Source organism: Sminthopsis crassicaudata, chromosome 2 (genome assembly GCF_048593235.1).
Source record: "Sminthopsis crassicaudata isolate SCR6 chromosome 2, ASM4859323v1, whole genome shotgun sequence".
NCBI classification, from domain to species: Eukaryota; Metazoa; Chordata; class Mammalia; order Dasyuromorphia; family Dasyuridae; genus Sminthopsis; species Sminthopsis crassicaudata.
This window is the reverse complement of record NC_133618.1, coordinates 137738628-137760951: the sequence shown is the minus strand read 5'-3', so window position 1 is coordinate 137760951 and position 22324 is coordinate 137738628. Positions and strand designations below refer to the sequence as shown.

The 22324-nt window shown below is 31.7% G+C and overlaps 1 protein-coding gene across 2 annotated transcripts in view; it reads right to left on the bottom strand.

Moving 5' to 3' along the window:
* Positions 1-1841: 1841 nt before the first annotated feature.
* HOOK3 (hook microtubule tethering protein 3) overlaps positions 1842-22324 on the bottom strand; it is a 97931-nt gene continuing 77448 nt past the window's right edge. For both annotated transcript variants that reach the window (XM_074287386.1, XM_074287387.1), the window contains exons 13-22: positions 21856-21943; positions 20317-20386; positions 17562-17702; positions 15371-15458; positions 11787-11821; positions 9197-9279; positions 8616-8716; positions 6719-6823; positions 6325-6396; positions 1842-3312 (exon numbers count right to left, since the gene is read on the bottom strand). In XM_074287386.1, coding sequence (XP_074143487.1) covers positions 3172-3312; positions 6325-6396; positions 6719-6823; positions 8616-8716; positions 9197-9279; positions 11787-11821; positions 15371-15458; positions 17562-17702; positions 20317-20386; positions 21856-21943 — 924 coding nt within the window. In that variant the 3' untranslated portion in view covers positions 1842-3171. The remainder of the gene's footprint in view (positions 3313-6324; positions 6397-6718; positions 6824-8615; positions 8717-9196; positions 9280-11786; positions 11822-15370; positions 15459-17561; positions 17703-20316; positions 20387-21855; positions 21944-22324) is intronic.

Sequence of the window (22324 nt, the reverse complement as noted above, 5' to 3'; positions counted from 1 at the left end):
TTTTTTTTTTTTTTTTTTTTAAAGCTGGAACCTTGGATAACTGGATTGCTAGGATAAAATTCTCTAGAGGATAGTTTACATAGTGATACTTCAATGCCATTCAAATTCTACTCTCACCTTTTGTTATTTTTCATCTTATTCCTCTGCTCAGAAAAATAATCCTTTGTGTAAAAATGGGTACCTGTGCTTATAAATTCCACTTGCTTATACTAATAGCTCACCCCAACTAAATAGAATAATACTGTATTTTTACTCACAATTAAATCTCCAGAAACAGATTATAACTGCAAGTGGACAATACCCATAAGAAATTTATGAAAGAAGGAAAAAAGTAATAGCACTTATAAATGTATAATTACGAACTTCTAACCTCATGATTCTGAGCCATTATTTTATAGAAGAGGAGATATATAAAGACTCTCAACAGCCTTGTGATTAGGAACAATAAAGCTGAGAGAATGAAAAGTTAAAAATGTAACTCTTGGCCCTCAAACTTATAGCATATTTAGATCCTGGTTCTTATAAACATTATGAAAAAATAGAATTTTTACAATTTCTTCTATGTATCAAGACATTATATATTAAATGGAAACAAGAATTCAAAAGAAGGCCAGCATTACAAATATAAACACATAGATAATAGCATGCAAAAAGATGCCAAAGAAACACCAGAAATAAATCTTCCTGCTTTAAGTTTGACATCTTCCCAGGCCAACTTCTGTCCCTAGGCTGACAGTGGTTACAGAAATAGCAAACTACAATTAAAATCTAGTTATTAACTAACTCACAAGATCCTCCTTCCTTTTAACGTATCTTAACTAGACTTGCCAAGGCCTATCTTTAAAAGTAGTTTCTGTTTCCAATTCTGTGTTAAGATACAAGAATAAGTTGCAACAAACAAAAACAAAAACAAAAACACCTCCCCCAAAACAAACCAAAAAGCCCTGTCAAATTCTATTCCCATTAAAATATTATGCATTTTATAATTTCAATAGCTTGAATCTATGGATCTCCAAGAATATTCCTCTGTGTGTATCTCCTCTCCTATCATCACCTCTGTTTTCTTGCTGATGAATGTATGATCTAACTGAAAATATAGATTCTCAGCAGACAATTGACAGAAAAGGTGTTATAATAATGTTAATAATTTGCATATTATCGAATGTAACTTTCTTTGCTTTTAAACTTGCAAGATAAATATTACAATACAAATAAAAAAATTAGGGCTTCTTTTGAATCATTTTAAAATATATTCCAATACATTATTCTATCTTTCCTTGGGAGTTTAAAAAGATTTTTTTTAAACTACTATTTAATATTTGCATGGGTGTTGTATATCAAAGAGTAAAGTACTGAAATAAAATTTTTTGAAAGTCTGAATTAAACTTCAGTCTTTGATAATAAAATTATAAAATTTTCATTAATTAGTTCATGTATGGAGTTGTGTTTAGAAGCTCAAATATAGTGCTTTATGTCAAATTCAAACTCAAACTAAACATAAATTGTTGTACATAAGTACTTAATAAATGTTTACTGAAGTAATGTTTCTATCTCTATGTTATCTGGGCACAGAGGTACTTAACATAACCAAACTCAGGCAACAAATATGATCAATTCATGAGTAATGAACAGCTTCTTTCAAAAAGAAGTTATTATAAGGAGATTCATTTAAAAAATTACCCCCAATTTTACATACATTGTGCTCTTTTAAATTAGGCCACCTTTTGAGAAAAAAACAAAACAAAACAAAACAAAAAAAAAAACAGAGGGATGATAAGGAAATTATACAATTAAATTACGGAACTTAATTCAACAAAGTGAAGGCATACAATTTCTAAATGAATGACATTTAGCATTTATATAGCACCTCATACACTTATTCCAAGTACTTTCCAATCAACACTTATTTTACAATCATTCCTTATATAGGTAATTATGACTTACAATCTGTTTGTCATAAATGTAAGCACTTTGAGGCAAACCAAAAAAGGATATTCTGTAACAAACCCCCAGACTAGTAGACTTAGATGGTATTAAGAAAAATTCTTAGCCTGCAAAAAATTATACATATGCACAAATTATACAAGACTTTACAAGGATGAAATCAAAATGGAATATAAACACTGGAAGCCAGTCACCTATCTAAAGGTGCTAAAAAAAAGATTAAGAAATAAATGATCAGGAAAATAGTAAAACAAATGTGGGGAAAAGTCAACAATGAAAATGCTTAGAAGACTATTTGTAAATATATTAAAGGAATCTTTTAGTTGGTGAGGATAGGTGAAACCATCAACATTAACAACAGCCAAATAGAGCTTGAATCTGTTACTGCAATAATCTACAATTAAGAGTTAAATAAAAGCCTTCATTTAATTTCATGATGCAATAACCAAACATACTTCTTGATTTTGCTTCTAATAAAGTATTCACTTCTGCCAATAAACAATATAACAGGAAATAAATGAAAGTATTAAAAAAACAACAACTGGCTATTAGCCAAAGTTATTTTGTTTTTATCAATGTTTCATGTAAGAGAACAAGAAATTCTGCAAATCAAAGGAAAAATTCATTTTCTTTGAAGAAGAGTTCAATCAGGTGCTTCAGATAAGATTTAAATTTTTAGCACCTCTGCTTATATAGTCAAGTCTTTGCAAAAAAAGTACATTTCTTAATCATTTTATGAAGTATACTTATTATTTGAGGAGCTTCCAGAAAACAATTTAAAACAGATTAATTAATATATCTTAAAAAGATTATTTCCCTTTAAACAAAGACATTCTTATAAAGCATGGTAACATATAGGAACAATGAAAAATATCAATTTCACATTAATTATTGACAGGAAATTTAGTGTAATTACAAAGCTTATATCATTGGGCAAGTGGTGACATTTTTATACAAATAAAGAAAATGTTATACAACATTCTTTATTGGATATCTCAAAAATTTTGGCACATTAAAAGGAAGAAAAAAGACTCAAAGGAAATAACAGACGAAACTCATTACAGATATAGAAAAAAATGCCTAAAATGCAGAATAATTGAGCTATTACCATCATACAGAGACAGAAAAGAAGCTGGCTGAATTTCCTGAAATGTTGTCACGTGCAACAGAAGCCTGATTTAAAGGGAGGTTGGTTACTTTTCCAATGGCCATAATGACCAGGCTTCTCTACCTTGCTGTAGCTGGCTGGACGTGGCCAGGGTAAGACCTTCTTGCGCTTGTTGCCTGCCTTTGTCTGGCCAGGAAGGACTGTCCTGAACCTGTACTAGCAAGTCTGTCTTCAGCTGCCTTTTTATGAAGTGTCATTCCCTAGAAAATTGAAAAATGTAAATATAAGTTACTGAAGCATAGTAGCATTAAAGTTCCTCATGCAAAATTTGCTTCTTTGCCTTATTATCAGAAACAGGAATGCAGAAACAGATATCTTAGCTCAACAATTAGGTGCAAACCTTCCTTTTGGAAAAAAGTACTTAATTTTATAGTCTGCAGGGAACAAGCAATAGATTATGAAGGCAGAAACATATATTAGAATATATCTTATCCATTTTCAATTATAATCACCTCAGAATTAAGCTTATATTGATTTTATAAGAAAAAAAATTATATAATCAATTAGTAGCAGTTGATTTGTTCCAAAAGTCTATAAATCATGAGAAAATACAATTGCTTGTATTTTAGAAGTTGGGACAACAAACATGGGGCCATACATACCACTATGCTGTTGTTGCTCGTTTCTGGCATGCTTGTGTTTTGAAACAAATTAACAAAGTTCTTGAGAGCCCAATACCAGAAGGTCCAACTGAGAAGTTAAAAGGTATTTCTTTAAGAAGTGAAAAAACTGCTAGACTAACTTGGAAGGAAGAAGGGTTCATATCATCAAGACCATATTCAATTCATGGAGAGCCAAACTGTTGAACCCATAACAAAACCAAGGGGAAGCATTCTCAAAGGAAACCTCTGAGTTCAGAGGAAAAAATACCAACGGCAGGAGTCTGTGAGCAGATCAGAAAAGAAAGTGAATGGGAATAATATTAGCTAATGTTCCTTTATTCTGTCAGGGCTGAATACAACTAAGGAGGAGATAAGGAAAAAAGAAATGGGAAGTAGGAGGAAAGGCAAATGGCAACTTCAATAATGTGAAAACAGCTAAAGACCTTATTATCTAAAAAGAATATCTGTTTTGAACAAATGATTCAATCCAGAAGAGATGTTAGTTTATCTGAATTTGTGCAAGGGCCATTAAATAGGAGGGATTACACTTCTATATCTTTTTTCCTAAATATTTCTGTTCACAGAATAATTTTGGTGGCCAGACACAGTGGAATATAATCATCAATCAAGGCTGGTGGATCTTTTAAGCCCCGGAGCTTTGAGCTGCAATAGGTTAAGTTGATGAGATGTGTACAAGTCGGACACTAAACAATGAGCCTTCAGGAGCTAGAGATCCTATTAGGCTACATGGGGAAGGGTGAGCTAGTTTAGGTCAGAAATATAATACATTAAAACTCTTGTGCTAGTCATAGTTGGATTGGGCCCATATACAGACATACTCTCCAAAAAGAAAAGGAAAACCCAGACTCATTGTCTCTCTATCCCCTTTATCACCCAATTCTCCATCATCACCTGCAACTAATCGACTCAAGCAACAGTCATAAGAATGTCTCTATGTTTTTAAGATTCTTTAGTGATGATTTTTACAGAAACCTTATTTAGACAAAGACCGAGTCAATCTACTTTTATTCATGGATTTACCCACTCTGGAGATTTGTTAAAAATGATTGCTCCAGAATATCACACCAGAAAATCAAATCAGACCTGAAAATATAATAATACATAAAAAACAAACAAATCACACTCAACAGATAGTATGAAATCATTCTTTTGGGATGTTACAGTTCAATACTAAACTACAGATGATGATAAATAGTACATTCTGGTTTTAAATTCAGATAAAAAAATGCATTACAAAGAGGCCAAATAAGAAAGATGTCCTTGAAAGTCTGAGTTGATTCCTAATAACATTCCTTAGAGATAAAATGTTAAAAGCAGGACAGAAACAAACAACAATAAATGGAATGAAATTTCTTTTGGGACTGTGTGGCAAAAACCCAATTATAAATCCACAAGGACTGTCTATTTGAACCTTCCAGAAAGAAATGGATGTTGATGGTAACAGCAAAAAATGAAGGTAATGGGTAATAAAGATGTTTAGAACCATATTTGATTAAATCTCTTGGTTCAGTAAATATTATACGTCTATATTATAGAAAGGCATATTCTGACAAATTTAGTCCACTGGCAACATTCAGACTACAAAAAGTTAAAAATAGGAATAAAGGAAAGGGGGAGAGAGCTAAAAGAAAAAATAATTGACAAGTACAAGGAGAAGAATCGGAAAAGTTTACAAAGACACCAAGGAGAAAATTGCTTTCCTCTTGCAAGCACCGTTCCTTTTTTCTTTTGAAGAATAAACTTTCATAGGAAGCTATTTTCTGATAAGCTGAATTCATTATCCCTTCTCAAAGAATACAGGAGTATTAGTATGATAGATCAGGGATAGGAAAAGGAAAGAACAAATGACTTGGAGAAGACATAATTGTTAGATGTAAAAGAAAGCAGAAAAGAAACCATAAAGAAATGATAGACTCAATAAAAAGAGGCCCAGTAGCCTTCAAATTCTCTAGCCATTCACAAAGAAAATGTTATACAAGTATCCAGAATTACAGGTTAGCACCTTGTTCCAAAGTGCATTTAAACTATTTATATCAAGGGAGGTCAATTTAAAGTACCTTTCCCAGAAGAATCTGCTCAATGGTTTGATACTGAAAAATTTCCCAGCCTATTACAATGGAAGAACTTTGGAGAAGAGGCTGATTTTACAGCACTGCAACTATCAGTCTAATCCTAAATATGAAGGCTATTGTTACAAAATGGAGCAGTGAAGCAGAAATCATACCATGTTATAGAGTCCTCTCCTTCTCATCTTACACAACCACAAAATGGCTTAACAAAAAGGGTACCAGACTAATGGTATTTACTTTCTTTCAAGTCCCATCTTGGTCTCTATTATAATGCCATATATAAGCTGTCCTTTCTAAAATTAATTTATGGGATGTGAGCCTATCATTTATTCACAGATTTGTTTCTTAGCTCCCAGGGCAGCATCAAGCTTTTGTTAGTGTGGGTTAGAAGAGAGTATTCTTACTAAAAAGCAACTGCCTTCAGATTCAGTTGGTAGTGGTACTTCTAGAGTAAATTCAATAGAGCTTCTATAAATTATTGGAACCTGGAAATCTATTTTTGAAATGTTATTTTTCTTACCATATTGTACCAGGCACTAACAATAAATTTTTCTTCCATCTCTCTTTGACTCTTCGTTTTCTCATATTCTTTCTAATGATAATAATAAAAAAAAAAGGGTATTAAAGAGTTTGACAATAGTGCAAAATTCATAGGATGCAACTGTATGGGACAACATTGCAGTGTGCAGTGGAATGAAAAACATGGGATTAAATCTAGCTATCCTATTGTGTATCTTCAAGATAAATAAACTGTTTCACCCTCTACACAGCCTGTTTCTTGTTTATAAAACAAGGGGTTTGAACTAGCTAGTCTGTACACTTCCTTCTAGGTCTTAAAACCCATGATGATTCTAAGATACCTAAATAAAAAATGCCCCAAAACACAAATACTAACTGAAGAGTATAGAAATTACCTCTAATGAATGGAACATCCGGTCTCGCTCTTGTAATTGGTTTTTCAAAGCCTGTATTTCTGGAGCTGCTCCTTGATTCTGCTTAGGATCTAAAGTACGAATAACCTATAAAAATGAGAATAGAAATTATGCCAAAGTTTGTAATACAGGGTTGTAGAACATATTGATGTGAGGAATTATAAAACATAGTAGCTAAGTCTTATGAGAAACTATTATGTGTACTATGAAAGGGCAGTTTTAATAAAATTACCAATTATTCACTATAATCTGAATGTAGCACATAACAAATAAATAAAGCAATATAAAGTGCTATGAGAAAAACTTCTCAGCTTTTATTCTATTCTACTTTGGTCATCTACTGAGCTGGCCATAACATTATCATTCATAAACATGCTATTTCTAATTTGTTTTAATCGATAAATTTTAACTTTAAGTGACATATCTATATCTTTATCTATATATATATATATATATATGAAACATCCAAATAGTTAACAAGATTATAAGTACAAGCAAAACCAAAAACAAGAATAAAAAAACCCCCAAAAAACATTAAAAAAAGTCCTCAAGTTAATCAGGATATAAAGTGTTGGTGAATGATTGTACATACTTATGCTAGAAATCCAGTCTGAGCACAATCTCGCCTGACCTTTCTCATAGAATCACTTTTACTGAATTATATTTTAACCTTTGAAATCATTACCTCAGCTCTCCACTCCCTGATCATGTTCCTCCTCTATCACCTTTATTGCACAAGCTTCTTGTTATTCCATGTTAAGTCATTTCAATCTCTTTTCTGCCTGATACCTTGCTAAACCCAATTTGTGGTTCATTCCCACCATATACTTTTCTGTTCCCACTACAATGTTGCTGATTCTCTTCTGAGTCTCTTCACTTTCAATAGCATTAAAAATATTTCTAATTCCTGCATCATTAATACACCAACTCCTTCCCTTTTATTTGTTTTAAATGACCTTTCATCAAGTTTCTTGATAGCAGGTGAAGCACATTTCAAAAATTAATACTGGCTACAGGGCTTTATAGTTCTATGTATTAACTTGCTACTCTGGATCAATATTAGGGGGATAAAGAGAAAAAAGAAACAATAGGCTTTTGAGGAACTAGCATTCTAGTGAGCAAAAGGCAGAGAGTTTGGAACCAGAGAACACTTCTCAGGTAATTGGACCAAATTCATTGCTGCCAGAGGGATGTAGGGGCTTTTATTGAGTGGGTGAAGGTTGATGCATTTTTTTGGAGGAGCCTCAAGAGGTCCTCAGAAACTTCATTTATATATCTGACTGAACACTCACGTTTTCTCTAATTAACTGAGGTTTGCCACGGTTGCTTCTCCTAGTTTTCAGTGTCTGCTTCTCATCTCCATATCATTCACCTCCTTCTCTTAAAGCCCTTGGAGGCTGGGTAGGCAGTGGCTGAATGGCACGCTTCCCTTATGGTGAGTAAAAAGGGGGAATCTTGCTTCTCTAAAAGGCCTTCTCAGAATGCCTCACAGTAATCTCAGAGCTTCATTTTTTTTTTTTTTTTTTTTTTTGGTTCTCTGCTTAGCAGCTTCTCTGGCTGCTGCACTCAACAAATCAGTGGTTTGAACCATTTTTTGGGGGAGAGGGATGGAAAGGGTTATAACTATATAAATTTATTTATGGTATAGTATTTTATTTTTCCAAATACATGCAAATATAGCTTTCAACATTCACCTTTGCAAAATCTTATATTCTGAATTTCTGTCTCCCCCTTCTCCCAAGCAAGCAAATATAGGTTAATTATGATTTGTACAATTCTTGATGTTTGCAGCTACCAGAGGGCTGACCTAAGTGAAGTTTCTAAAACCTCTGAGTGACAGAAGATGAAGCACAAAGGGAAGACACATGAAAACACCTACACTTTTGGCCTTCTCCAAGTACTTCTTATATCGTTCTTCCATTTGCTTCATTTCTTCTTCTTTCTTTCTCAAAGCTTCCTGTAATTCTTCAATTTTTATTGCTATACAAAGAAAATCAAACAATGAGAAAATCACTTTTGGCTCTACAACCCCTAATTCACATAGTAATGGAAAAATTTCAAAACTTTGGAATCATTTAGGGAATTGCCTGGTTTATTATTATAATGCTAGATTCTAAGTTTACAATGCACCCCAAACTACAGCAGTGTTGAATATGTAAAATGTTTTCCTTGTTAAAAGTTTTTAAAAATTCCTAATACGAATACATCTTAGAAATTGAACACATTAATATGAGTTCTTCAATTAATATACTAATAGAGAAATCTATATATATAAAAATAAAGTGTCTCATTTCTGGCTGATTGGTGTAGTAAGCTGGCTTTTATCATACCCATGTTGTTTATAATACATTTTCTTTTTACAGTCAATTTAATTTGGAGGCAAAATTATCAGAGAGCTCTGTGATTCTAAAAAATTATTTATATATATTTTGAAAGTTCTGTTCATTATGAAAAACTCACAGCTGTTATTATATCTTGGTTCCAGGTCTTCAATAATGGCTCGTTTCTTCTGTAATTCATTATTAGCTTCATGTAGCTTCTCTCTGTTATTGTAAAACCATATGTCAAATATTATTGGTTTTTATCTTTTTCCATCTCAAGTGAATATCTTCCTGAAATGGAAGTTGCACAGCAAAAGGCATGCTTTGAGCAAAAAGATTTAAAACATTACCAACAAATAAGATTTCTAAAAAACTGGAAATGAATAAAAACAAGTCAGAATCTCTTCTTTCAGTCATATATATATTAGATATTTTGCAATATTCCAAAAACAATAACAGCACTCTAAGGTTTGGAAAACATTTTATGAATATTGCCTCATATTAAACTCATGACTCTCGGGGGAGATATTTTATCTCTATTTTATAGATAAGGAAACTGAAAAAGCCTGAAGCTAGGTTTGAAATTCTATCTTCCTGATTTTAAGTCCTGTCCTTTATCCACTGTATAATTTAGCTGCCTCTAAAAGAAAATTTTTATATCTTTTCTATTCCCCTGCCCTTGCCAAGGAATTAGAACCATTTAAAAATCAAATTTCAAAATCTCCATAAGGAACACACTGATGTAATATACTGATAGAAATAAATGTAATTATGAAAATGAATAAACATAATTAAGTCATCAATGTAGCTTTCCATGTGGTAGGTCTTCAAATAAATAACTGAATTTAGCAATCATGTTCCCCTTCAAACTAATCTGTTTCAACCTAAGCATACTAAATAGCTCCAAATAGTTTTTATTCTATGTGAACTTAGGATACTTTTTACTATTCTGATAACCCTATTTTGGCTTTCTTCAGCTTATTTACATTCTAACCAAAATCTAGAGCCCAAACCTTATAATATCTGGAATGACTAGGGTTGACTAGAGAAGAATACATTTGGCCTGTTAGCAACCTAGAACTAGACACTATACTTCTCAATTCAGCTAAGAAAATACTATTTTGGGGGGGCTGCTATATCACTTTACTGATTTTCATAAATTCAAAAATATTTATACTTTTCAAACACAATAAAATTCTCCTTACTCTCTTTTTGCTATTGTATGAGTACTTCCTAATTTTTATAAAGAAATGTAAAAATTCATCAAGATTTTGTGCTACTGAGATGCAATATATAGTTGCAATATTTTCTAATGTTCTTCTTTAGGTATCAAAAATAAAACCACATACAGTGATAATTTGGTGTTAATCAAAGTGCTCTAAACTGGGAGTTCAGTCTATATATAGCTTCCATGTCTGTAAAAGGGGCTAGGAGGAGGTTAGACTAGATCTCCTAGATTCTTTTTAGATTTAACATTTAAAAATATATTTTAGAGCAGAAGTTTATGAACTGGGATCTGTGAACTTAAGAAAAAAAAAGTGATAATTGTACTCCATAGCTGATTTTTTCTGTAATCCCACTGTTTAAACTAAATGAATAAAAGTATGCATTTAAAAAGATAATTCTCACTATTGATTAGAGAAATGCAAATTAAGACAATTCTGAGGTACTGCCACCCACCTCTCAGAATGGCTAAGATGACAGGAAATGATAATGATAAATGTTAGGAGGGATGTGGGAAAACTGGGACATTAATACATTGTTGATGGAGCTGTGAACTGATCCAACCATTCTAGAGAGCAATTTGAATCATAAAAAAGGAAAAAGGACCATATATGCAAAAATGCCCTTTTTATAGTGGCAAGGAATTGGAGACTGAGTAGATGCCCATCAGCTGGAGAATAGCTGAATAAGTTATGGCATATAAATATAATGGAATATTACTGTTTAATAAGAAATGATCAGCAGGATGATTTCAGAAAGGTCTGGAGAGACAGGAACTTATGCTAAGTGAAGTGAGCAGTACTAGGAGATCATTATACACAGCAATGGCAAGATTATACAATGATCAATTCTGATGGACTTGGCTCTTCTCAACAATGAGATAATTCAGAGCAATTTTAATAGACTTGTGATGGAGATAGCCATTTACATCCAGAGAGAGGACTATGGGGACTGAGTGTGGATCACAACATAGTATTTTCATCTTTTTTGTTATTTGCTTGGTTTTTTTCCCTCATTTTTTTTCTCTTTTTGATCTGATTTTTCTCATGCAGCATGATAAATGTGGAAATATGTATAAAAGAATGGTACAGGTTTAATATCCCTGGTAGGGATGAAGGAGATTGCTGTAAATCTTCCTTGCATTCTTACTCAGTTTCAGAATGGATTTCTAAAAAATTTGCACTGCTATATAACACAGCTAGAATCACAAAATTAAAATTGCAAAACTAGAAAACTCTTATGCAGACTTTTTTGAGAGCACAAGGATTTGAATTACAACCTCATGAAAACAACTTGTTCCAAACAAAAAAAGAACAACCTGTCAAATAAAACAAACCCTAAATTTTTAGATTTTAAAAGCACATTTTCCTGGTGTATGCTTTATATTTTTCTCATCTAAGTTTCCTTATCACTCCCTCTGTGCTTCCCCTAGCAATTCGCTAATGTGGGTACACAAGACACTTAGAAAGAGTTCAGTTAACAAGGAGGAACAATTCCATACTTACAAATGTTCTTCAAGCTTCTTTTTCAGAAGAACTGACTAAAAATAGAAAATAGTCTGTTACTTCATACTATAAGTTTAGATTAATTCAAACTTTAATAAAATAATTTCAGAAATGATTTGGTTTTATATACTAACTACATTTTTGCCTGCTAAATATAAACCTGTAGGAAACAGGTTAAAATTTTAGTACAGCAAAATATTCTTCAGTACCATGTCTGTGTCATAAAAGAAATTTGGAAGTAATTCTCCTTTCCCTGTTTTTTCAAATAGTTTGTATAATATTGGAGTTAATTGTTCTTTAAATGTTTGGTAGAATTCACATATAAATCCATCTGGCTCTAGAGATTTTTTCTTAGGGAGCTAATTAATAGTTTTATTCTATTTCTTTTAGGTCATCAAATTTAGTGACATAAAGTTGGGCAAAATAACTCCTAATTATGAGCAAAATATTCTTTATTACCACATTATAACAAAAATAAAGGAAACTACAAAACTGTTCCCATTATAAAGAAGCAGACTGGCTGTATAAATTAGGGCTTCTTAAACTTTCTCCACTTGTGATCCCTTTTCACCCAAGAAATTTTTACATGACCTCTGGTATATAAAATAGGTAAACAAATAAAATATTTACTGCTAATAAATCACAATTTTGTGAACTCCGCATTCAGTTACAAGACCCCCCATAATTCTGCAAACCACTAAGAATCTGGGATATAAATGACGACACTTATTAGTTCTAAACTTTGTATTTTTCAGAAGATATACCTTCCTAATATTGCCTGACCTATTAATAAAATATGTATTCTCTTGGACACATACCTAAATGAAGATGGAGACAAATAATTCAAACATGTTGATGGACTAGAAAACTTGTTTCTGAAATCTATTGTAACTGGACATATCAACTTAAAATGGAGACAGAATAATTAAGATAGACTAATTAATCAATTAACTAAGGCAATATGGATCAAATGCCCACTCTTTGGTTTGGTCATATGTTTACTAATACTTGATAATAATAGTACCAAATGCAAAGGTTAAAAACTGAAAGGTTAAGTTATATCTAAGAAACTATTATGCATAAAGATTCTTTAATTTCATCCATCACTGTAATCTACTGTGATGCTCAATTCATGTATTTCTAACTAAAAAAACTAAGTAGGGTATAGTGTCTAATAAACAGGAATAAATAGAAAGCCATACTTACAATAGCCTTGAGCAGAAACCCATGCCAAGAGACAGAGAGGACATATTAGTATGAAGCAAACACAGCAGCCAAGAGAAGGAACGATTTAGTAACTCATGAACAGAAGGAAAAGATATGCATTTTTTTTTTCAGAAATGTACATTTTTCTTTCTTCTATGTTCTCCTCATCCTGTTTTGTTCTCTGCAGTTTTATACACTGTGGCTAGCTCAAATTATCCATGTGACTGGATATAACAATGCTTTTCTGCATCCATGCTAAAAACAAATGACATAAAAATAATAATAAAAAATATGTAAACCAGCCCACTCTCAAGACTTCTGGTCACATGAAAGGACAGTCTGTTTAACAGAAATGAGGCTGCTCTTTCTCAGAGGATCACTTCGATTTGGGAGGCAGCAATGTATGTTATATATTCCTGAGGAACAACTATATGTTAGTGAGGAAAAAGAAGAATAAGATTCAAATGCTGAGAAGGAAAGATCATATGTCTTGTATTTCACTTAACACTACTTTTTTGGTTGCTTGAAAATATAGTTTAATTATGATGTACTTGGCTCTTTTCATTAATGAGATGATTCAAGACAATTCCTATAGATCTGTGATGGAAAAAGAGTCACCCACATCCAGAGAGAGGAATACAGAAACTGAATGTGGATCACAGTATAGTATTTTCATTTTTTTTTTTTTTTTTTTTGGTTGTTGTTTGCTTTTTTTTTTTTCCCTTCTCCTTTTTTCCCCTTTTGATTTGATTTTCCTTGCATTAAATGATAAATGTAGAAATATGTTTAGAATAATTGCACATGTTTAATCTATATTGGATTACTTGTTGTCTAGAGGAGAGGGAAGTGAAGAGGGAGGAAGAAAATTTTGGAACACAAGGTTTTGTAGGAGTAAATGTTGAAAATTATCTTTGTATGTATTTTGAAAAACAAAAAGCTATTATTTTTTAAAAAAAGAGAAATTATAGTTTAAAAAGGAGGTAAAACTGACCAGAGTATCTAGAAATAAATTTTAAAATTTATTTGAATTATCAGTATCTTGTTTGAAAGGTACATCATATCGCTTCATATTAGAGAATCAACAATACCACAAATGTTTTTATAACTTTCATTAAAGAATCTAGTCAATTCTTTTATAATATAACCCCAAAAGAACAAGTGTACACACATTAAAAGCTCTAGATAAATTGTGACTGGAAAATTATAGAAAACTTTTATTTTAAATAAAGTTTTCTATATCCAAGTATAGCTAAATGGAAATGGAAAAGGGGCACACCTGTAAAGAATAAAATACCTGCCATAAGTGGACAGTAGTCATAATGACAATTAGCCTCGGGGGTATAAGGCTAAGTTCTGTTCCCATTCAGTTACCTCTAATATTTATAATCAATTAGGTTCCACACTGGGCTTGCATACTGTAATGAGAATTGGGTTATTTAGGTGAGACAAAAATCTAGTCTAGAAATTTAAATAAGGCAGTGCCCCAATAAGCTTTTATTGAATGAATGCACTTATAAAAAAGAGAAAAATTTGTGGGTATTGCTATACCTTTAGAGACATGACAATTACAAGAATTTAGATGATAATATCTTCTCAGCGTATCCACTATTTTGAGAAATCTCAGAAGATACTGTTAGGGAATATGAGAGGGCTTTAGAAGGCAACAGTTATATGAAATAAATTATTTGCTTTTTAGAAAAACAGATTTAAATGCCCATCTTAGCATCAAAATAGACCCTGAGCCCAAAAGACTTGGGTTGAGGTTGGATTCCCTAAAGTTCTGAAGCAAAACATACAAAATTGGATCCTTCTAAGAAATGGTTCTATTTATGCTACAAAATGCAGTCCAAAAAGATCAGTCTTTGTAAGCAAGTCAAAAGACAATCCAATTATAATTCTTCAGTTTTCTGCTGAACACTAAATAAAACTAAATTCTCCATTCCATACCAGACTGAAGAAGTTAACAAATGTTAAGGTCTTATTCGTAAGTTATAAATCTTAATCATAATCACAAAGTCTCTCATAGTAGAAGAGGAAAAACTAATTTTTGCTTATGAATCCGGATGAATACTATCAACCCATAGCACATTCTTTTGCACATTTTAAAAGGTGAGATGGAGAAAAGGACTGCATTTTCATATTAAGAAAATGCTGTCCTCTTCACAATACGCTGTGACAATACATGTGGTAGAGTCAATCTAAGAAAGAGTCCCTATGATACAGCAGGGAATGTTTCAAAAATAGGAAATATTTGTGATTTTTTTTTCCCAGAGCCATGGGAAATTATATAAAAATTAACAAAACAGAACAACTAGTTCTAAATTTTCTTATTAATATGCAATTGCTAAAACTTCTAAATATTTATTATGAACACTTACGTCTTCTGCTTTTGAGCCTTGTTCCTGTAAAGATTTCTGTAATTCTTCAACTTGTGACTGTACTTCTAGAAGTCTTTGATTCACCAGTCTAGAAATAAACAAACACCTTATTTTGGGGATTCAGGATAACTTATGCCTTTTTTTAATGATCCAATGTTGGACAGAGGAGATAGTAAGGCACACAAAAATACCCTTTTATGTTGTTGATGGGGATAGACTATAGATCATAAAAAAGTCTCACAAATTATAATAATTGAAAATACACAAAATGTTTTTCTCATAAGAACTTTTTATCAAGTAAAGTGCAAAAATAATTAACGTGATTTAGTATGAAAAAATGGAGACCCAGAAAGGTACAGATGAAATGTCTTGCTCCAAATTGTATATAAAGTATGTCAGAGGGCTATTCAAACTCATTCCCTCACTGCTTCCAATTCAAGTGTGTTCTTTAAAGTACAATAAAGCAAAAATGTAGGTTTAAAACTTACAAAGGCATTGTTTAATGGATAGCTGAGTTGGAACATCTTTACAAGTAAACTTAAAAACAAATCCAAAAGAAAGAATAAAAGTAAGCGTAACCCAAAGAATAAAGCACCAAAAATAAAGATGGATAATTTTGATTACATGAAGCAAAAAATAAAATCAATGCAACCAAAATTAGGAAGATAGCAGATAACTGGGGGAAAAAAACTTTATAGCAAATTTATCTGAGGTCTCATTTCTAAGGTATACTGAAAAGTTACTCAAAGAATAAGCCTTTTCCCAACTAATAAATGGTCAAAAGTTATAAATGGGTAATTCTTAAGAGAACAAGTTCAAGCTATCAATATTAATATGGTAAGATTATTCAAGTGACTAATAATTGGAGAAATGAAAATATCTTCTGAAGTTCTACCTCACACCTATATGATGACAAAGCTGACAAAAGGAAAATGATAAATGTTGAAGGACTATGGGAAAATCAGATACATGAATACTGTTTGTGGAGTGATTCTGGAAGGCAATTTGGAAATAGTTACTAAAAGTTACTAAGCTTTGACTGACATATAACTAGGTCGAAATCCCAAAGTAATCAAAGGAAAGGTAAAAGGATTCATATTTCATAGAAATTGGGAAAGATTTGTAAGAATCAATACAGAAGAAACTGAGTAGAAACAGACTAATTTATATAACAATAATGTAAAAACATTGAGGGGCTTAAGAACTTTTATCAACTCAATGATTAACCATGACTCCACAGGAACCATGATGAAATACACTCCCGACAGAGAATGATGTCCTCAGGGGACATCATTTTTTGGACACAGTGAATATAGGAATTTGTTTGGTGACTGCACATGTTACAATGGGTTTCTTTATCTTTTTCTTTCTTAATGGAGAATGGGATGGGAATAGGGAAGAACTAGTAAGAGGGAGAAAATGGGCTTCTTTTAAGTGAAAGAAATAAAATTTAATTTAAAAAATTTTAAGCAAAATATCCTCTACCATAAAAAGGAAAGGTGTTTTTCAAGCATATTGGAAAATATAAAATGTCTTATTATGAATAATCTATTTATCCCTCTCCCACAATCCCCCATCTGAAAAAGAAAAGAGTAAGTTGAAGATTCTAGTATTTCTATCATTAGGAATAGAATAAAGTCAATAATAAAGTCAAATTAGCCTGGGGGGGAAAAAAGGGACATTGTTTAACAACCTAGCAAAAACCCGTCAAAGTGACCCAGGGGTAAAAGATTTTGGAATTCAATAATTTATTAATTGCTTATATTTAATCAGTAAGAATAAAAATGAGAGAAATAGGATGGTTCAGATATTGCTACAATGTGACTAACAAGGAAGCATATAGAATAAATTCATAAAAAATGTGAACAGGCACTTTCTTTAGCCTACTGTACTTAACCTACATTGCTTAAAATCGTTTACGTTCTTATTGAAGGGAAGAGGTGAGGGAGGAAGAGGGAGAAAAATTGGAACTAAATTTTTTAAAAAAGAATATTAAAAATTGTTTTTATGTGTAATTAAAAAAAAACTGAAAATAAGACAAGTCTACAAAAGGTCATGGAAAAGTTTAAGGCACTCTGAAGAAGAAACAATACTTGCTTCATCTCTAAAAATTTAAATACTGGATTTCAAACTAATCATGTTCATATAATAGGAATTACTTAAGTAATTAATACTATTAATATCTTCCTACCTGTTTTCTGTCTCTAGTTCATTCTTACGTAGATTTGCATCATCAAGCAGACTCTGCAGCAATGCAATCCGTTCATTGTCAGAACCCTCTTGATTAAGTTTTAACATCTTATTTTCATGCTGAAGACGAATAAGTTTCTCCCTGGATAAGTTAAAAAAAAATTTGAAATGCATTAAGTGTTTAATACAATTATTAAAAATATTCAATATATAGCCATGTATTCAAAGCAAAGACTGGATTTCAACTAAATGGAAAAAGGATTATTACTGAAGACACTGGCTATGAGATCAAGGTGTTTAAACCATTTTTGTTTACCACTTTCTGAATTTTTCTAATGAATGGATCTTCTTTCATTTCAGATTTAGACACTTGGATCTTAGATATGTTAACATAATTAATTCTTTGAAAAATTTTATACTAAGTGCCTACTGAATAAAAGACTGGGAAAAGTACTGTGCTAGATCTTATAGGCTCTGTGACACAAATCTGTTTCAGTTTCCTCATCTGTAAAATGGGAATAACATCAGCCATTGGTTGCTGTAGGATCAAATGAGATAATAATAGTAAAGTATTTTAGCAAAGTGTCTGGCACATAATGTGTGCTATATAAATATTAGCTATAATTACTTCCAGTAAATAGAATAATTACCTTAAATATGTAAAATATGTTTTCACTGATGAGAGGAAAAAATATTTTTCTTTTATTCCCTCATAATACTTTTTGTATTTTTACATGTTCAAAAGTTTCTCCATGATATTTTTTAAAATTATAATTTTAAAAGGACATAGCTACTTACTCCAATTTAATAAACCACAGAGTGCCTCTACAAAAATAAAATAAGAGAGTTCTTCCCTTCCAGAAGCTTAGAGGCTGATGGGGAGAAGAGATATATACCCAAAACTACGATAAAGTCAATGGGCCATAGCATATAGATGTAGATGGGACCTAGAAATTATAGTGTAGAGAGGAAGTAGGAACCATAATCATTTCAAAACATCTTGATTTACTAATAATGCAGAAATCCTTTAATTGCTTAGTGGCCTCAAAGAGAAAATCTTCAATTTTTACTAAAAGAGGAATAAAATATAACAAACTACGCAAAGACAAGATGAAGCAAATGGTCCGATTCATTACTGTAACAACTATTTGTTGTCCTTAGATAAGAGACATTTGAAATTTTGTCTAAATGGACTTATCGTAAAAATATTTGGTCATCTCCCTGTGTCTTTTACCCTTGAACACAATTAAGTTGTGTTTTTATTATGATAATAAATTGTGACAGTTTCTAAATAGTTCTCTTTTCTCCTTTGAATTATTCCTCCTTTCTCTACTTTTCTCCCTGTCTATGAAAGTCTATATCTAATCTAAATTACCACAAAATACTGCTGCCTGGCTGTTATACTCTGAGTGACCCTGAAAAATGATAAAAAACTAAATAGGTCCCCTAGGAAACTAAAGCTTCTATTAGAAAGCAGTCTCCCTTAGCAAGCTAATGAATTTCTTTGCTTTCAATTTGGTTTCTTATTGTTGACCCATATTCACTGGATTTCTTCTGGCAGTAAAGCAGTAAATCTTTCCTAAATCTTTATGAAGTCCTTTCTTAGGGTTAAGAGAAATAGAAACCATCCTATATACCCGAAGTATTTGCAGCAGCACTTTTTGTAGTACTGAGGAACTAGAAACAAAGTAGATGCTCAATAATTAGATTTCAACATATATCTCCCATACTTCATTAAAGAGATAGAAAACTACCAATGTAGAAGTTCATATTTCAGAATTATTGAAAATAAGAAAAATATTCCTACTTTTTGTCTCTAAAAAAGTCACTAAATTTTTAAGTGCTAACCATGCCTCAGGTAATACCTACAAGGGTAAGAACTTAAACCTGAGCTGTTTTCTTTTTTTCTTTGTTCCTGAGGAGATAAGAGGGATAGAAAGTATATCGTGAGAAATTTAGGTGATGAATAAAAGAAATAATTCACTTGTACCCTTACTCTCTAAGGTCCCAGAGCTGTGAGATGCAGATTGTAAGTTCATTAATGATAAGAAATTAACTAAAGGATCTTCCCATCCTTGTTTTAATTTGTCATGATGACCAAGCCCAATGTGGCAGAGATCACAACTACATGGAAAGTATCCCATGTATGTTTGGACCAATCACTTGTCTAACAGGAGTAGGACCATCTTATGATCATTTAGATCATTGACTGTGACAGCTTGCACCATTTTCTTGTCCTGAACCTAAGAACCCTGTCCATCTTGTGTGGAATTATTTCTTGCTTCACCTAACTTTTGACCCTGCTGATGTTATTTTGCTTATTTAATGAAAGTGCTTTGTATTGACTAGATATGTTCAGCCTTATAAAAATAGGGTCCTAAAAGGAAGAGGCATTATAGATCATTAGGAAGATCTGAGGTCCACTTCATTGAACCATAACTCAGAGCTCTGTGTCAGTCTCTTTTAATATAGTTGGGATAATTTTAATCCCCACATTAGTTAAATAAATAAATAATAAAAAAATTTTTTTAAAAATCAATTTTCAGGAGAAATCAACTGAAGAATTGAAGTCAAGGAAGATTCAAGGAAGAAGAAATAACTTCTACCTGAGGGTTATCAGGGAAACAGCTAGTACTCAAGTTAAGGCTCAATGAAAAAGAAAGTTGTCAATAAGAAGGGTTCCTTTCACATATGGGAGATGGCATGTGTCAAAATACTCTGCATAGGGTAACTACAAACCATTATAGTATACTTACTTTATTTCAGGTGTAACAATCTCTGCTGCCAGACTGTCTGAAGACTCTTGACTTCCCAGAGGCATTAACCCTATACAATAAAAACGATACATATGATGAAACAGAGTAGTTAGAAAAAAAGATGACTTTTTTCCTTTATTTAGGTTTTTCCGTCCTCCTTCCTGGATAAAAAGCCCTTCTCCATGTGCACAGCTAAAAGCCAAAGTCTTTTATGTTTGGTTCATCATAATAATCATTATAAGTTTTTTGGTGGGAAGAAGAAGAGTTACTTGAGAAGTGAAAGTTGTGGTCTTTCTTGTTCATAAAAGTTAGTAGCATTTAAGATGTAAAAACTCTTATGAATATGAAACATGAAGATCAAACTGTGGAAGAACATTTCCTTATGTATTTTTTATATTTTTCTAAATAAATCAACTATTGGGATCTTGTTTCAGATATTTGATATAGATAGAATTAGTTTTTCAGAGAACAATTTTTGAAAGGCGCACCAAAACAAACATTCCAAGCATTTTCTCAACCTCTTTCTCAAAGTTAGTCTGCATTTGTCCCATGAGTATAAATTCCCTTTGGGAGGCCAAGTGGAAGAAAAATTAACAATGCAGAACATAATGAAGTAAAACATTATAGGAAGGTAAGCTGTATGCAGGAGGAAATGGAAGGGATACACAATCTCAAGCGTACAACTAACAAAGAGACCAGATACTTGACTATGACACAGTGAATTATTGATCAAATTTCCTAATTTATTTCTATAATATAATGATGAAAATAAAACTAAATTTTCACAATTTTTAATACTTTGCAAAAAATAAAATCCCATTTTATTAACATGAGCTAAAAATATCTTCCTATTAAGAAAGCCATTCATATAATGTTTATATAAAATGTTGATATGAGATGAAAGTTAAATCTTCTACTTTTACAGGGTTTCATGCTCTAATAAGTAGTGGAAAATTGTTGAAAAGATTTTTGTGAAGTCACTTAACAAATGTTACTCTATCTATTTAACGTTTCCTATAAGAATACTACTAGATTACATTTAAAAAACCAGATTCAGCAACTATGCTCATAACTCAGGAGCTCTAGCCTTAAGCTTTCAAATCTTTGTTTTGTTTAAAATAGTTCAACAATTCCTTGAATGGACTAACTTTCCCCCTCTAGTAAAGGAAAAATCTTTAAATAATAAGAATCAAGAGTTCTTGATTTTTTTTGTGTTATAGATGCTTTTGAGAAGTATGTAAAAATATTCTCTTTACATACTGAGAAGAAGTATGTAAAATATATAGGATTATAAAGGAAATCAAATATTGAAAACATGTAAAATTTCTTCTATCCAAGGTTCACTGAAGTCCATGAAATTTATCTATTGACTTCTAAGGAGACCTAAGAACTACTTTAAACAAGTTTTCCTATATAAAAAAATTATTTCAATTAAATTTTAGTTAAAAGAAAATTTAAAGAAAACATTTTGCTTATACTTGCACTACAGAACTTAAAGTTTAATATTGTTTTCAACTCAAGGTATTTAGGGTTGGCTACCTTGTGTAGTAAGCTGTCCTTCTTGAGCCTGTACACATCTAAGTTCTTCAATAGTTTCTTTAAGAGAATCCCGTTCAGTTCTTAATCTCTACAGAAACAAAAAACAAGAAAGATTAAACTTAGATTAATTAATTAAAAATAAAATGTAAAAATCCAGGTATCAAGAGTTATTTTTATTGGTCCACTGTATTTGCCTTCAGAAATACCATACTTTAATGTTTGAAGTAATATTAACATTACTAAATTGTATTCAGAAGAATAGTTATTGGGAACTCATGTACTTTTAATGTAATACAAACACATTTTCACAGTCCATTTAAAAACTGATCCCTAAGACTTTAAAAAATAGAACAAAACTTCTAAATGGACAGTCACAAATGAACAAATATTACCACAGGATTATAGATTAAGAGCTAAGAGGAACTTTAAATACTGTCTAATCCAAGCCCTCCATTTTCTCACTATGATT